This window comes from Pipistrellus hanaki (genome assembly GCF_964339955.1).
Source record: "Pipistrellus hanaki genome assembly, chromosome: 16".
Classification (NCBI taxonomy): domain Eukaryota; kingdom Metazoa; phylum Chordata; class Mammalia; order Chiroptera; family Vespertilionidae; genus Pipistrellus; species Pipistrellus hanaki.
In genome coordinates, this window is record NC_140518.1 from 18,286,929 (window position 1) to 18,304,544 (window position 17,616).

General features: G+C 36.6%; 1 protein-coding gene across 8 annotated transcripts in view; it reads right to left on the reverse strand.

Annotated features, from left to right (window-relative positions):
- Positions 1-17,616, reverse strand: part of TLK2 (tousled like kinase 2) — an 83,696-nt gene that overhangs the window by 20,583 nt on the left and 45,497 nt on the right. For all 8 annotated transcript variants that reach the window (XM_084861694.1, XM_084861693.1, XM_084861692.1 and 5 more), the window contains 6 exons: positions 16,004-16,140; positions 12,139-12,291; positions 8,245-8,311; positions 7,104-7,201; positions 5,079-5,160; positions 1,964-2,055 (listed from right to left, as the gene is read on the reverse strand). In XM_084861694.1, the coding sequence (XP_084717820.1) occupies positions 1,964-2,055; positions 5,079-5,160; positions 7,104-7,201; positions 8,245-8,311; positions 12,139-12,291; positions 16,004-16,140 (629 nt within the window). The remainder of the gene's footprint in view (positions 1-1,963; positions 2,056-5,078; positions 5,161-7,103; positions 7,202-8,244; positions 8,312-12,138; positions 12,292-16,003; positions 16,141-17,616) is intronic.

The following is a 17,616-nucleotide window of genomic DNA, read 5'->3' on the forward strand; positions in this document are numbered from 1 at the left end:
CCCGCGCCCCCCATCCCCGACCCCAAGTGCAGATGAGGGCCAGCACTAGTGGCATTTTGGAGAGGCAAGTACAATAAATGGGACACTTAAGATAAAAAACTTGAAGACTGGCAAACTATGCCAGGGGAGGTGAGCACAGCACTGAGGAGCTGAACAAGCCAAATAAGTACCATTGAGGCACACCAGGTACCACCCCTCCACCGCCCCCCCGTCTGTCTCCTCCATAAAAAGTCCTACTAGTCACCTCCCAGGGTCTCCCAACCACTAAAGGACTCTCTCCTCTGGTTTCCATAGACAAGTAACAAGCCTATTTCTGGGGCTTTGTTTATTGTAGCTAATTTTATACAAGACAATGGAAGGGGAGGTAAAGAGCACGGGCTTTGGATGAAGGGAAGTCTAGATTTAAATACCATCTCAGCCATTTTTCCCCCCTCCCCTTTTTTTTAAAGTTAATTCTTTATTTTTCAAAGTTTTACATATATAACCATTTCTTAATTGTTGTTTAAATTTTCCTACATATCATTCCTCATCAGTAAGGTGGGAAAGTTATTCTCTCTTAGGACAGTTATAAGAATTAAATGAAACAACAATATATTGGGTCGGCAACTAAGTAATTGCGGGTTTCACACATATATGGCTTCAGTTGAATTTTTAGGTTTGCAGACGTAGTACAAATGTAAAACACATTTTGTTATTTGATAGTTGGCTATTCAGCTGTTAATCAGTAAAAAAAGTTTTTTGATCTGTTTTGTAGTTTTCGTTTGGCGTTCGTTAAAAAATGGAAAATCAAAAGGAACATTTTCGTCATATTTTGCTTTTTTATTTCCTCAAAGGGAAAAATGCATCGCAAGCTCATAAAAAGTTATGTGCTGTTTATGGTGACGAAGCCTTAAAAGAATGGCAGTGTCAAAATTGGTTTGCCAAATTTCGTTCTGGTGATTTTTCACTCAAAGATGAAAAACGCTCTGGTCATCCAGTTGAAGTTGATGACGCCCTAATCAAAGCAATAATCAATTCGGACTGTCACAGTACAACACATGAGATTGCAGAGAAGCTTCATGTATCACATACATGCATTGAAAATCACTTAAAACAACTTGGCTATGTTTAAAAACTCGATACATGGGTTCCTCACGAACTGAAAGAATCACAGTTAACGCAACGCATTAGCAGCTGCGATTTGCTAAAGAAACGTAATGAAAATGATCCATTTTTAAAACGACTGATATCTGGCGATGAAAAATGGGTTGTTTACAACAATATCAAGCGGAAAAGATCGTGGAGCAGGCCAGGTGAACCAACTCAAACAACATAAAAAGCTGATATTCATCAAAAGAAGGTTTTGTTATCAGTTTGGTGGGATTACAAAGAAATTGTCTACTTTGAACTCTTACCACCCAACCGAACGATCAATTCTGATGTCTACATTGAACAACTAACGAAATTAAACAATGCAGTTGAAGAAAAGCGGCCCGAATTGACAAATCGAAAAGGTGTTGTATTCCATCATGACAATGCAAGGCCACACACAACTTTGGTCACTCGGCAAAAATTAATGGAGCTTGGTTGGGATGTTTTGCCACATCCACCATATAGTCCTGACCTTGCACCATCTGATTACTTTTTGTTTCGATCTTTACAAAACTCCTTGAATGGTAAAAATTTCAATAATGATGATGATGTCAAATCGTACCTGATTCAGTTTTTTGCTAATAAAAACCAGAAGTTTTTTGAACGTGGGATTATGATGCTGCCTGAAAGATGGCAAAAGGTCATTGATCAAAATGGGCAATACATTACAGAATAAAGTTATTTAGTTCCATGAAAAAATTGTCTTTGATTTTCTTTAAAAAATCCGCAATTACTTAGCTGCCGACCCAATATGTAAAGCTTTTAATACAGTGCTCAAACTTCAGCCATTATCACTAAATTTTAAAAAATCAGACACTCTAGTATCACTTACTTGTGGTAATTCTCCTTTTTTTCATCTCTCCAGTTTTTATTTAACTGGTGAATTTTCACAGCTACATATCTTTGTTCTGTTAGGTCAAATGCCTATAAAGAAAAGAAGTGCATTATGTTCTAGATAAATGATAAGAATTACAGGTAACTGATTTGAAGCTTCTATTTAATAGAACATACTCAAAGTCCAAGATGCAATATTAAATAAAACAGCAGCAGAAGACAACACATCACATATGTGTTTCAGAGCAGCAAGCATCTTCTTGAAAGTGTGATCAGATAATTTAGAAGTCTCCAGACACACTGGCACCAAGGGGTTTAGAACATAAAACTAAGCATACCCCGTAACAGAAAGACAGCTCGTGCCTTAACAGACACTTACAAACAATTCTCTTTCTGGGCATCATCTAAACTATTTGGGACTTTTCTCCCTTAGGTTGTCTCTTGTCCCTCAGCTGACAATGAGACCTGATATGCCTCAATGGCAAGTCCTGCCACTTTTAAAAACGCTGGGGACACAGACTGCCTTCTTGAAAAATAACCCCTCAGAATACTTCTTTGCTATGTTTCTTTAGAAAATAACTTTGTAAGTTGTCATATTGTCTTTATTAAAATAAAAACAGAAACAAAATCAAGAAAGAAGCCTTGCCTTTAGTCCCATTCACATATGCTGAGTAAACAAAAAGCAGCTCTTGATTCCAACAATGTCTGAAATTAGTTACACCAAGCCACTTCTCCAGTTCTGTCCAAATAAAGGGACACATTTCCCCAGAGACCACCTGTTGGAAAGTCCCACATCAGATAGGTAGTGCTCTATCATGGGATTAGCAGATGAGTTTTTGAGGAAGTTCGGAATAAATCACAATTTCATAAAGTAGTTTTTTTTATACAATAGACGACTTCCCAATTCAAAAGGATTTATTGAGGAACTCCTTTAGAATGAATAGTCTTTTTTAGTTTTTCAATTTCAGATTAAAAATTTAGTATTTCAGTTCCAACATTGTTACCATCCATCTGCCTATTTCCACGAATATATGAATGCATAAAAGCAATAGGGACAGAAACACTCTCCATAAATAGTGGCTATTGCTCTACAGATCTTTCAAAATGCAAGCTATCTCTAGGAAAGCACTGCATGCAAGAAATGGCTGCTTATTAAAAAAAAAACACACTTTGCCGGGACCGGTTGGTTTGGCTCAATGGATAGAGCGTCGGCTTGGGGACTGACGGGTCCTGGGTTCGATTCCGGTCAGGGGCATGTACCTTGGTTGCGGGCATATCCCCAGTAGGGGGTGTGCAAGAGGCAGCTGATCGATGACTCTCTCATCGATGTTTCTAACTCTCTATCTCTCTCCCTTCCTGTCTGTATAAAATCAATAAAAAATATTTTTTTAAAAAAACCCACTTTAATTTACACTAAATATAAAGCACTATTTTTTAAAATATGAACACTAGCCCAGCCGGTGTTCATCAACCTATGAACCAGGTCATGGTTTGATTCCAGGTCAGGGTACATGCCCAGGTTGCAGACTCGATCCCCAGTGTGGGGCTTGCAGGAGGCAGCCAATCAAGATTCCCTCTCATGTTTGATATTTCTCTCTCTCTCTTCCTCTCCCTTCCTCGCTGAAATCAATAAAAAATATAATTAAAAATATATTTAAAAATCCATTCAAATAGAATATCTTATTTCACAGAAATGGAAACTGTTGAATTCTATTTTTACAGTTTGAAGTCCACCTGCAAGCATGTACCATAGCTTTACAGTAAAGAACCATTTCAAGTCAAAAGCCATATTAACTACCGCATAATTTGTAAGAACACTAAATGATACTTCAGGTATCATTTTCTCCAACTATCACATCATATTTCTGAACCCAAGACACTGCGATCACCTGATTTAAGAAGAGCTTTTAGAGCATGAAGAACAGCAAAAGAATAACTACATTAAATGTACACATCATTGTAAGAAGCATCTAGATTTCACAAATGTTAAAATGCTTGAAGAATACATAAGGAAAAAATAAGATAAAGAAAATACTAACACCCTAACCAGTTTGGCTTAGTGGCTAGAGCTTTGGCCTGCTGACTGAAAGGTCCCAGGTTCTATTCCAGTCAAGGGCATGTACCTAGGTTGCAGGCACATCCCCAGTAGGCAGCTGATCGATGTTTCTCTCTCATCAATGTTTCTAACTCTCTATCCCTCTCCCTTCCTCTCTGTAAAAAAATCAATAAAATACATTTAAAAAAAGAAAAGAAAATACTAACAATTACTGGGAAGCACCAACAACCAATTTTGATGATTTAAAAAAAAGAAAGACTCCCAATTCTGGGTATTTCACCAAAAGACCTGAAAGCAGGATCTCAAAGAGATATTTGTACATACGTGTTCAAAACAACACTATTTGTAACAGACAAGAGGGAGCAACCTCAATGTCTAGTGACAGACAAATGGGTAAAGTACATTTGCTACACACTCACAGTGGAATGTGTGCAGCCCTAAAAGGAGGAAACCTGGCACCTGCTTCAACCTGGCTGACTCTGAGGATCCTCTCTAAGTCTATAAGCCAGTCACAAAGAGGAGGCGCGGCTGGTGAAGATATTAGCATCTGCAGCTATAAACTAGCTGATTTCCTCATTTAGTAAAAATCAGTTGGAGGCATAGGAGTCTGTACTTTGCTGGCCCAATGGAAGGTCTCTAAGCCAGGACCCTCCTTCAAAATGCCAGTGCTACTAAAAACTCTGGCTTAGAAGATGAGAACATCAAAAAGCAGCTTTTCAAGTAAGAATTATCTGTAACACATCTATTCAGTTAAAAAAAATTTATGAGAATAAAAATCACATAATTCCTCTAACCATATTAGTGTTGTTTTTCCTTCCTGTTTAAAACATTTTTAAAATTATTTATTTTTTGAAACTTGAAAACAGGATAAAATATTGTCTCTTGCTTAGTCACTAAAGTTTATTAAAAGCAGCTCTCCCAAAGACACAGGTTCTTAAAGTTTTAAATTTCAACCATTAGTTATCAACACATAATTATCACTATTCTAAATGTCCTCCAAGTTGGTACTAATCAGTGACTTAACCCTTAATCTTTTTGCTCAGTTCCTCATACTTACCTTGTAAACTTCACTGAAACCTCCTCTACCCAAAAGATGTAACAACAAATATCTGTCATTTAACGTTGGATGATCTTTAAATCTGTGGAAACAAGGAATATATAACATACATATATAATTATTAAAATATAATTCCAAGATACAGCATGATTACAATTAAAAGTATTAGCTGTAGAGCCATGACACATAGGTGCCAGTCTCCGCATAACCACAATAGACCTGTGACTTTCGCTGGCCTCCCACTCTTTCTGCCCTGCTATAAAATGAGGGAGGTGGAGGTGGACTACATTAGATAAGGGATTTTTAAACTTTGTTACTGAGTTCCCCCAAACCATTCAAGGGCCACATGCTCCCACCATTATGTAACTACATACAATAAAACTCCCAGATATTTTACATGGGCTTAAAAACAGATTTAATTATAAAGTGGGTCACATGTTCTATGTACATTCATCTCTCAATAATGCAAAAAGTCTTCATGCTGTAACTGTTTTTCCCATAAAGGATACCAGCTTGTGCTGTTCACCAAAAAGTAAATAAGAGATTCTGGCAAAAATAACTTTAAAAATATTTCTACCTAGTTATCCTAAAATTATTTTCATTTTAAGACAGCAGATTGCTGTGGAGAGAAGTGGCATTACTGTATGATAAGTCACTTTGAAAACAGACAGATCTGTTTAACTCAGTTTGGGCCACTAGTTATGGGTCTCTGGTCAAGTTAACTGAATTTTTCTAAGCCTGTTTCCAGATCTATGTTTCGAAGATGGCCTACCTTACCAAGTTACTGTGAGGATTAAATGACAGAACACAAGGGCACTTAGCATCATGCCTGACAAAGAGAGAGTGCTCAATAACAGCTGTTGCTGGCACTTTACTGAAAAAGGCCATGGCTCCCACTGGCAAACAAAAATACACAAGTAAAAAACTGATGTTCCAGAGTCCAAAATATGTGGGAAGGAACAGATCACAGATAGAAGCCATTTCCCACTTACTATCTATTTTTCACAGTTTCAGTCTCTTAATGACTTATAAACAAAGGTGGGCATTTATCTAAATTAATGTGCTGAGCCAAAACTGGTTTGGCTCAGTGGATAGAGTGTCTCGGTCTGTGGACTAAAAGGTCCCGGGTTCGATTCCAGTCAAGGGCATGTACATTGGTTGCGGGCACATCCCCGGTAGACGGTGTGCAAGAGGCAGTTGGTTGATGTTTCTCTCATCAACATTTCTAGTTCTCTATCCTTCTCCCTTCCTCTCTGTGGAAAATCAATTAAAAACAAATAAAATAAAATAAAATAAAATAAAATAAAATAAAATAAAATAAAGTGCTGAACTTAACAGAGTCTTGCTTAAAATCTCAATGGCCAAATGGCTCTTAAAGGTCATTCAGAAATGGGGTGTCAATTCAATAATCTTTCCACAACTCCACTATGTCATCCATCCTTCCCTTTTGTAAGGCTCTGTAGGTAAATCTAAACAGGCAGTGTATCCTAACCATTTGTACTACAAATCTATATTGTTTTAGTGACCTCTGTGGGGAAACATACTACATGTATAGGTATATATTTAATATATAAATCTACTATTTTTATATATATTTAAACTAAAGCAAATCATTATTTTGTTCATAAAACTGTATTACATGCTACAATAGAACGAAATACAGCATGGAATCAATTTACCAAATTTATATTTATCAAAAATATCATTCTAGACCAGCAATTTTCAACTTTTTTCATCTCATGGCACACATAAACTGATTACTGAAATTCTGCAGCACACCAAAAAATATATTTTACCAATCTGACGTAAAACAGGTATAATTTTTATTTATTCACACCAGACAGTTATTGTTTTGCTGGCAGTTTTTTTTTATTTGACAATCTAAGAGGTCAGTGCCCCTGACTAAGTAGTCAGGTATTGCATGTTTTAAAAATTCTTGTGGCACACCGGTTGAAAATTGCTGTTCTAAGCCATGTCAGAAAGTCCTCAGCAGTCTTCAAGCCAATACACCCCCAAATTGCTTACTGTGAATTATCTTCATTATGTATCCTTTTTAATTCCCTGATATGTAGATTTCTAACCCTTTCTAGCCTTTCCAGCTCTGCCTGGATCTCTGCTTCCTCCTAAAGTAAAAAGGAAAGAAGGAGCTCAGAACACAAGAAATGTTACCTTTCCAGAATCTCATTTCAAAAACAACAGCAGACAGCTCTCTCATGAAAAGCTTAAGCAAGATGTTTTGCATTAAAAATATTTTTTAAAAAGAACTAGACTTTTTGTCATAAAAACAAAGCCTATAACAAAATAACAAATCAAATTCAAACCATACAAAGGATTACAGTAGAAAAAGTAAGAGTCCTCTGCCCCTTGCTCCCTCCCCTCTATCCACTTCTCAGATGTTAAGTTTCTTATCTAAAGTTTTTAGGAACGTTTTTGTGCGTGTACATATAGATATGGAATCTTTTCCTCTTCTTCTTCTTTTTAAACAAAAAACCAGGTTTGTTACTTGGTTCTGTTCTGCAAGTATGGATTATACTTGGTGCTTTAAGTTTTACTGATTAAACAAGATCTGAGAATCCAGTGAAAAAACAAACACGTATCAATAGCAGTTTATTAACATGCTTATTGACCATCACCACCATAAGCGGCACCCACCAAAAATGTGTGAGCTGCTGAATTAAAAAGATGAGCAATCTTCTGAAACGGGTTTGGCTCAGTGGATAGAGCGTCGGCCTGAAGACTGAAAGGTCCCGGGTTTGATTCTGGTCAAGGACATGTACCTTGGTTGCAGGCACATCTCCAGTAGGGGGTGTGCGAGAGGCAGCTGATCAATGTATCTCTCTCGATGTTTCTAACTATCTCTCTCCCTCTCTGTAAAAAATCAATAAAATATATAAAAAATAAAAATAAATAAAAAGATGAGCAATCCATGTCTAAGATGCTTCTGTGAACATCGCAATAACAAATTCTGTGTAGGTGCCTTTGAGTTACAAGGTTGATACAAGACTTTCTCTTCTTAGCCAGTTTAGGCAAGAGATAAGAGCTGCTGTGTGATTTAAAATATCATAAGAGATTTCTGCAGGTACATGAGACCAATATATTTGCCCAAATAACCAGCTTATTTCCACACCAAATGTAATCTAAAAATTGCACTTCTCATTATATTTACCTTCTTAAGATGACCTAATCGGAGTTTGAAGATTTCTTCTTGTTCATGGTATTCTGCTAACGTTAACCTGGAAAATAATAGTAGAAATTCCAATAAATTATTTGAAATTATAGTGCGTATATTTAATGAGAAATGCCAAAGTATGCTATACTGTATATTTATTCTGTTAAAACTACTAAAAGACAGTAATCTTGCAGTCAGTTCTTTAAAACAAGAAAACTTCTGTGATTTATCAGATGTGATGTGAAAGGACTTCAAAGCCAGAAGTCTAAATTGTAAAAAATGAAAAAACAAATAACGTGCTATAATTTTACATTATTTATAACATTAGTTTTGTCCCAAACATTACTGATGAGAATCCTTTAGGAGAGGTAGCCAAAAATTATGTCTAAATTGTTTTAAAGGGCAAAATAATAAGCTAACAGAGCGGCTTATTTTTGATAACTCTCAGACTTTGATACTGTAATAACAAAGAGGAGAGCATCAAAAATCTGGAGTTTGAGGACTAAGGTTCAAAGTGCAACTTGGGTCATGTGACGTTGGGCAAGCAACTTTAACCTCTTGAGTCTCAGTTTTCTAAAAATGCAGCAAGTAATAATACCTAATTAACAAATGTGTTGACTATTAAATGAGAATGTAAAAAGAATGTATAATTTGTCAGATGCCATTTAAACAAAATGCTCAAAGGGCTGACTTGATGGGTAATCACTTGTTCATTTCATGTTTCACCTACCCCACTCGCATGCTCATATCTCAAGAGTAAGCATGTGCACCCTCTTCACATTCTAGAAGCATGCACATATAATTTAAAGTTTTAGATGTCCCTGCTCAGATATATTCTAAATGGCAGGAGAAAGAAGAAACAGCTAGCCTATCAACCAGGAAGGGCTACAAAAAGAGCCTTTGAGGTCTAACAAAAGAAAATAAGAGAGTGAAAAGAAGAAACACATCTAATAGAAGAATTATGCCTATCTCTTCATAATTGCAGAAATACTTATATCACACTAGTAAAAAAAAGGAAAAGTCCTGGTCAAATGGCTCAGGTGGTTTGATTCCCGGTCTGGGCACACACCTAGTTTGTAGGTTTGATACTCAGAGGCAAACCTGAGTTTGAGATCTCATTCTTTCTCTGTTTCTCTCAAAATCAGTAAAAAAAAAAAAAAAAAAAAAAAAAAAATCTGAGGTGAGGATTAAAAATAAAAAAGGGAGCCTGTCTGGTGTGGCTCAGTGGTTGAGCATCGACCTATGAACCAGGAAGTCATGGTTTGATTGTGGTCAGGGGGTCATGCCTGGGTTTCCGGCAGCCAATCAATGGTTCTCTCTCATCATTGATGTTTCTATCTCTCTCTCCCTCTCCCTTCCTCTCTCTGAAATAATAAATAAAATAAAATAAAATAAAATAAAAATAAAATAAAAAGGGGAGAAATGAAAAATCATAGCTAAGAAGGCTTTCCCTGCCTGAAAGAGGTTTGATACCAGGAAAGGATAATGTGACTCACTCCAAGGCTCCAGAAGACTGCTTTGGCTTTTGGCCCAAGGAGTGAGCCAAGTCTCTGATACTCTAATTAAAAACTGGACCGAATGCCTTCCAGCTTGGATTTTACACAGAACTCCAGATGGCAACTATTTATTGACGTACTATTGACCTAGATTAAATTCTAATTATTGTTCTATGGAAAGGAAATAACCTATGCCGCCACCTTCGTCTTCTTTTTTTTTTTTTTTGCCTATGCCTTTATACTTCTAACCCAGTGGTCGGCATACTCATTAGTCAACAGAGCCAAATATCAACAGTTCAACGACTGAAATTTCTTTTGAGAGCCACATTTTTTAAACTTAAACTTTTTCTAACGCCACTTCTTCAAAACAGACTCGCCCAGGCCGTGGCACACTCAAGGGGCCAAACAGACTCGCCCAGGCCGTGGCACACAGACTCGCCCAGGAAGAGCCACACTCAAGGGGCCAAAGAGCCACATGTGACTCTCGAGCCACAGTTTGACGACCACAGTCCTAACCCAATGGCTTTATGCACTAGAATTAAATAATTTTCAAGTAATATTGGAGAAAGAGTCCCTTCACAAAGTAAATACACGAAAGAAGACAATCATCACATTAATGTGTATAATATCTGCCTGGAAAAATCTTTCAAGTTTGGGTTCCTACTTAGATTTTTTTAAAGGAAATGTTTTTTAGTTTTAGTTTTAAAATATTCAGAGCTATAAGAGTGAGAATGTTTTCCAAGCTTATTCACTTTGCATACTTTTCTAACTATACTTAATGTAATTATTAACTTATTCATCTGTTCATTTTTCTTAAATAAACTGAACTGCTATGGCTGAGGCTGTATCCTTTAGCTCTGTATCCCATGTCCAGGCTCCCCAACACATCAAGTATGTATGGGGTGAGGATTGCTATTAAGAAATCTTTTTCGCTGGATTGAAGATACATTTCTGAAATGTCATGAACTTTTAACAATGGTGTAATAAAATTATGAGTTAATATGTTTTTGTGAACTGATATGAAAACATAAAAGATACCAATTAATAAACCTTACAATATTATTATATGCTATTTGTGGCTATCTTTAGACCTGAAGCTTATTTTCAATTAAAGAATCCCATAGTGACAGCTTTAAAAAATTATTTTCCCCCTGAAAAACCAATGTAGCCACTATAAGTACACCAATTACAACAGCAGCAATGACTGATTCTATAAAAAATATATATTTTTTTAAATTTCAAATCTCCAATTCAGAAACCAACTTTATGGCTGCCATCAATTCTATAGATATTTATTGCCTACACTATTATCTGTAGAGCTTTGGTTTTCCTTTTTAATTTGATTGAAAGCCTCTTAACAACAGTTGATGACTAAATGTAAGCATAAGAAATATTTTAAATAGGTAAGTAATATACAGAGTTTATTTCCACACAAATTCTATTTGGTAGTTCCTGTCTAGTTGGCAAACTACATACAGCCATGGGGCCATTCAGTTCAGTTTCTTTTTGTAAATCAAGTGTTATTGGAACACAGCCACACCCATTTACATATGATCTAGGGCTGCTTTCAGGCTACTCTATTGAGTATTTGCAACAGAAAATCTCTAGCTTGCAAAGCCTAAAATATTCACTGTCTGGCCCGTTGAAGAAAAAGCTCGTCAGCTCCTGCCCCAGAGGAAGATTCTCAGTGTCAGGCATTCAATGATGGAAGAGGGAACTCTGACATGAGTGGGGGGAAAGGGAGATACCTGTGCTCAGGATGTTCCTCCCCTCCCATGCACAAATTGTTGATTTGCCGTGAAAAAAAGATACAATTTAAGATACTGGTATTTTCCTTAGGTACCCCAGAACAAGAAAATATCAGTGATACCAAGATTTGGCTTATTGGGAAAATGCTCTTTTCCTAAAATAATACCTATTTTTTTCTGAGTTAACAGTTTATGGCTGTTAACAAGTGCTCTTTAAACACAAAACAAACCCCCCCAAAAAAACCGGGTGCTCTTTAGACAGTAAAGATCATTTTTCAGTTGTGCATTCTTCAGTCTGAAATAGTAGCCAGGTAACCCCATAGATGATACCAACATACCATAACCTAGAGCCAACCACACATAAACAATTATATCATTTGAATATCACAACATCACATTTGTTATAACAGTGGACAAAGATCATGATGTCAAGTGACATTACTTTTCTCTCTCATTCAAAACTTCCTAAATAAGATCAAGCTAAAAAAATTAGTTACCTTTATATGGCTTGAGCAAATCCACTAATGTAGCTAAAAATAAAGCTTAAGGTCTAGAAATCTCCATGGTTTATCATGTTTTTCCAGTGGCATTCAATAGTTTTGTGTTTTAGGGGAGAGAGTGGTATCTTATATCAATAAAGAACATACGTTTCATTTTCGGCTCCGTTGGTCTTGCTTTTCCGCTGTTTCTGCTCATTGGTTGCTGGAGGGGCCTGTCCCATGGCTGGAGGTTTCCGCTTTGCTAACATTTTCCGCTGCCTTTCAATTTCTTCCCTCTGTGAATTTATCCTTTCCTGCTGCCTGGAGATATAAAAGATAAAGAAGGCCAAAAAATTTAACATGGCTATAGATTACAACAAATATCTTTGTTACCTGCATATTTAATAGACTTCAAAAAATAAGCCCCTTTAAATCAAGTAGATTTGATTTTAAATTCAGTTTGAACCAGCCAAATAATTGATAGATTTGAAAGATTGAAAGATTTATTTAGAATGAGTCTGCTTTAAGACACTAGTTATGATTATTTTCAGAGTAGAAAGTGGGCAGGAAGGGAAATTATCAAATTTCTGCTCTGACTTCATTTTCTGGCTAAAAAAGAATTTTCTGATGCCTTTTTGAAAGTTAAGAAAACAGCTCTAAGTCATTCCCACTCACTGAGACGTAAAACCTATACTAAGTTTTTAAAAACAAGTACCTTCAGAAAAAGCACAATGAAGCCTTGTAACTAATAAACTCCCTAAGAAATGGTATATTAAATGAATAAAAAACATATAAAAAGATTCCAGACTTCTAAATAACATCATTAGACTATTTCCTAATAAGAAATCTAATTTTCCTAAACATGTTTACAAATTAGGAGTCAATAAAAATAACAATATAAGAAAATCACTTTCTCTTATGTATCCCCCCACCTAACAAACATTAAGGTTTATAATCTTGGTATGTAAAAATATACCAAGATTTGGGATTAATCATTTATTTAACAGATTAAACTCTTTAGATTACCTATCATAATTGACAGTCAAATGCTAGATACGATTTCCCCATCTTGTTTTTTTTTAAAAAAATATATTTTATTGATTTTTTTACGGAGAGGAAGGGAGAGAGATAGAGAGCTAGAAATGTCGATGTGAGAGAAACATGGACCAGCTGCCTCCTGCACACCCCCTTCCGGGGATGTGCCCGCAACCAACGTACATGCCCCTGACCGGAATCGAACCTGGGACCTTTCAGTCCACAGACCGACGCTCTACCACTGAGCCAAACCGGTTTCGGCTCCATCTTTTTTTTTTTTTTTTTAATCCAATCTTAATTTTTAGATTGACATGACATAATCTATTTTTAAAAATATATATTTTATTGATTTTTTTAAAGAGAGTAAGGGAGAGGGATAGAGAGTTAGAAGCATGGATGAGAGAGAGAAAAACATGGATCAGCTGCATCCTGCATACCCCCTCCTGGGGATGTGCCCGCAACCAAGGTACATGCCCTTAATCGGAATCGAACCTGGGACCCCTCAGTCTGCAGGCTGACGCTCTATCCACTGAGCCAAACCAGTTAGGGTGGCATAATCTATTTTTTAACCTGTACCCAAATGAAATATCTTCTACCACCTTGCCTGAACACAGCAGTTGTTAGTCCCTATACAACTTTTCCAGATTCAGTACCTTTCTTGGAAGAATGGCAACAACAACAACAACAACAACAACAACAACAACAACAAAAAAGGCTATATACTCCAGGGAGGGCAAGACTTTAAACGAAGTTAACCTAATCTGAGCACTGCAAGTAACTATCTGATAATACAATTCCTTTGCTGGATCACTTGGATCACTGATTAGATATTAATTTAACAGCAGAATTGACAATTTTAATTCAAGAGTTTTATGCTTGTCTGAAAAAATTTTTTGAACTATCATTGGAGATATGCTTCTCCCTCCAAAATATATGTATAAAATAATTTGTGGCTTAAAATTTTTCTGGATTAAGACAGAATCTTTAGGTAAAATCACAATCCTTCTTCTGACTCAATGAATAAATAATTTACCTTCTCTGAACATGAATTTCCTAATTTAAAAAATTGGTAAAAAAAAAAATATATATATATCTTTAGTTCATTTCTACCCTTTCAGGGGCCATGAGTACAAAGTACTCTGAAGTCTCTGGAGATAACCATACAATATCTAAATTAAACTATCAAGTATAGTGGGAGAATCATTCAACCTCGACAGATAACAAATAAAAATTATTTAAAGATATTTTATCAGTGATACTCATTATGGTTTATTTTGAGAGTATATAGTCTGGATTATGTCAATAAACTATATATTCTCTTAGAACAAGAACCATGTCTTATCAATCCTTCTACTACCAGCACATATGTCTGCCTTTATACAGCTGAGCCTAATATTTCTTATATGCCATCAATTTTAGAGTGTTGGATCTTCATCACCCATGGAAAGAGTATTTTCCACCATCTTTTACAAAAGTACTAATGACCTAATAAACCCATCTCACTCAAATCTAGATAACCCTATTTCAAAAGCCATTGCCATAAAAGAAAACAAGGCAATCAGTCTTTGGCACCATTATGGGTAGAACTGTGTCATCTAAAATATATGTGAAAGTCCTCACCCCATTACCACAGATTATGACCTTTGTAAATAGAGTCATTGGAGATGCATTTGTTAAAATGAGGTCATACTGGAGTAGGGTGGGCCCTAATTCCAATATGACTTCTGTTTTTACAAGAAGAGAAGACACAGAGACACATGGGAGAACATAATGTGAAATGGAGATATAGATAGAAATAGCTATGTTGCCACAAGCCACAGAACACCAAAGGAGGATCCTCGCTAGAGGCTTCAGAGGATAGAAGAGATTTAATTTGAGAATTGGTAAAAACAAAAACAAAAAACAAAAAACCAACAGCCGAAACCCGTTTGGCTCAATGGATAGAGCGTCGGCTTGGGGACTGAAAGGTCTCAGGTTCGATTCCGGTCAAGGGCATGTACCTTGGTTGCGGGCATATCCCCAGGAGGGGGTGTGCAAGAGGCAGCTGATCGATGACTCTCTCTCATCGATATTTCTAACTCTCTATCTCTCTTCCTTCCTCTCTGTACAAAATCAATAAAATATATTTTTTAAAAAACCAAAAAAAAAAACCCAACAGATTCTGTCATTCTACAAAAAAGAATTTGGCCTCCTGAACTGTGAGAGAATAAATTTGTTTTGAACCACCCAGTTTGTGGTATTTTGTTACAGTAGCCCTAAGAAAAGAATACAGGCACCTTCAACAACAAAACTGTTATTTCAGGCCACAACCACATTATATATAACAAGCAGGAGCAGTAAAGAATGCACGTTCACCAAAAAATGTTTAAGCAGTGCCCTATAGATAGCACCTAAATATACTAGCTGCAAATTTTTAAAGATTCCCAGGATTTCTTATGTTCTACTAGAAGCCCAATGCATGAAATTCGTGCAAGAGTACCTTCCCCCAGCTGCCAGGACCAGCTTCCCTCTGGCACCTGGGACCTGGCTCACCTCCGGCCGCTGGCAGGCACCCAGGGCCCAGGCTTCCCTCACAGCCCCCGCCCCCGCCCCGCTTAGTCCAGAAGGTCATCTGGAAGGACGTCTGGTCTTACGCTTTTATTATTATAGATATCTACTGGGAACTGTGAAATGCACTATCCAAGGGAGAAACTACAGAATGCCAAAGAAGGATCCTCCCTAGAGACTTCAGAGGGAGCATGCTCCTGGCAACACCTTGATTTCAAAATTTTGGCAATTTCAATTTTTTTAACCTTTAATGTAAAACTTGTTTTGATTCCTTTGATTACTTGTTTAATTTTCTCAGGATTTTCCCTACATTTTTAACACATGTGATGGCTGAAACTGACTGAAAAGATGACTATCACTACTAGAATTATTAATGACTACAATTACAGAAAACTTAAAAAATACAAACCAAGTTGTCAATTCTCAATTTAATCATCACAAATTAACTTACTTGATAAGGTTCTGGAAAGCATAACCATCTGTCCATTGTTCAGTAAAAGAGGCCCCATGTCGGACGGTGGTAAAGTGGCCCAATCGCAGGCGGTCTTGCATGCTCTTATCTCTACATGCCATCTTCTCTTGTTTTGACTTAGAAGAAAAGAACAAATAGAAAATAATTTCATTTTCCTACAAGAACTCTTATATAGCATTATGTTTATTTTTTGTACTATACTGTGCAAAGTTTAGTATAACTGGCTACATCTACATTGACCTTAGGAAGTAACCTAAAACTTTAAATAAGTTCTCTGTATTAACATCTACCTTGTCATAAAAATGGAAAAAAAGTGGTTTCCGAATTATAAAATTAATAAATTAAAAGATGAAGCAGTCCTGGCTGGTTCTGCTCAGTGATTGGAGCATAGGCCCACAGACCAAAGGGTCTCGAGTCTGAGTCCCAAAGTCATGTATCAATTTTACAGGTTTCCCCACCCTGGTAGGGAGGCGTGTGGGAGGCAACCAAGCCATGTTTCTCTCTCTCTCCCCCTCCTCCCTCCCTTCCACTCTCTCTAGAAATCAATGGAAAATAAATAAATAATTAAAAAATAAAAGATGAAGCCGGGACCGGTTTGGCTCAGTGGATAGAGCGTCGGCCTGCGGACTGAAAGGTCCCGGGTTCGATTCCGGGCAAGGGCATGTACCTTGGTTGCGGGCACATCCCCAGTAGGGGGTGTGCAAGAGGCAGCTGATCGAAGATTCTCTCTCATCGATGTTTCTAACTCTCTGTCTCTCTCTTCCTCTCTGTGAAAAATCAATAAAATATATTTAAAAAATAAAAAATAAAAAATAAAAAAAAAAAAAAAGATGAAGCAAAATGTCCCAGTATCTTTGACATCAGCATAATCACTTCACTTTTATCACTGTTCCCTGTCATTTTAACAACATTCCAAAGACTTTAAGCACAAGTAACCAGGCTGCCTCAAACCTCTACCTTGTAATAAGTTCATTAGTAAGTTCAGCCATCTTAAAGCTTTCCATGTAAGATAAATAAGTACTGGGAATATAATTAAAAAAAAAAAAACTCTCAAAAAGAAGTTACTAATAACAACTAAAAGCAAGTTGCAACCAATCAACTACAAAGGACAGAGCCAATTAAACACATATAGTAAGGATATACCAATATAATTATTTTATAGCACAAAGCACTTAATTATAACATTATTATATATTTACATTACTCCAAATACCATCTCTGAAATGGAAATGTAACTATTGTTAAATGTTTATAATAGAATCCACACTTCATAAGATAGATAAAATAAGAATTAAAACCCAATCGGGTAGCTCAACTACCTGATGCCAAGGTTGTGGGTAAATCTCTCTCTCTCTCTCTCTCTCTCTCTCTCTCTCTCTCTCTCTCTCTCCCTCCCCTCACCCCCTTTATCCCTCCCCCTCTCTCTAATCAATAAATTAAAATTTAAATAAATAAAAGAATTTAGGGAACCAACACCTCAAATAAACTCAACTAAGACAAGCTGTTTCTGTCCAATCAACATCACACTCAAAGCAATGCAAAACCAAAAAGCAGAAAAAATGTCCCAAATGATCACTCTGGATGCTTGGTTC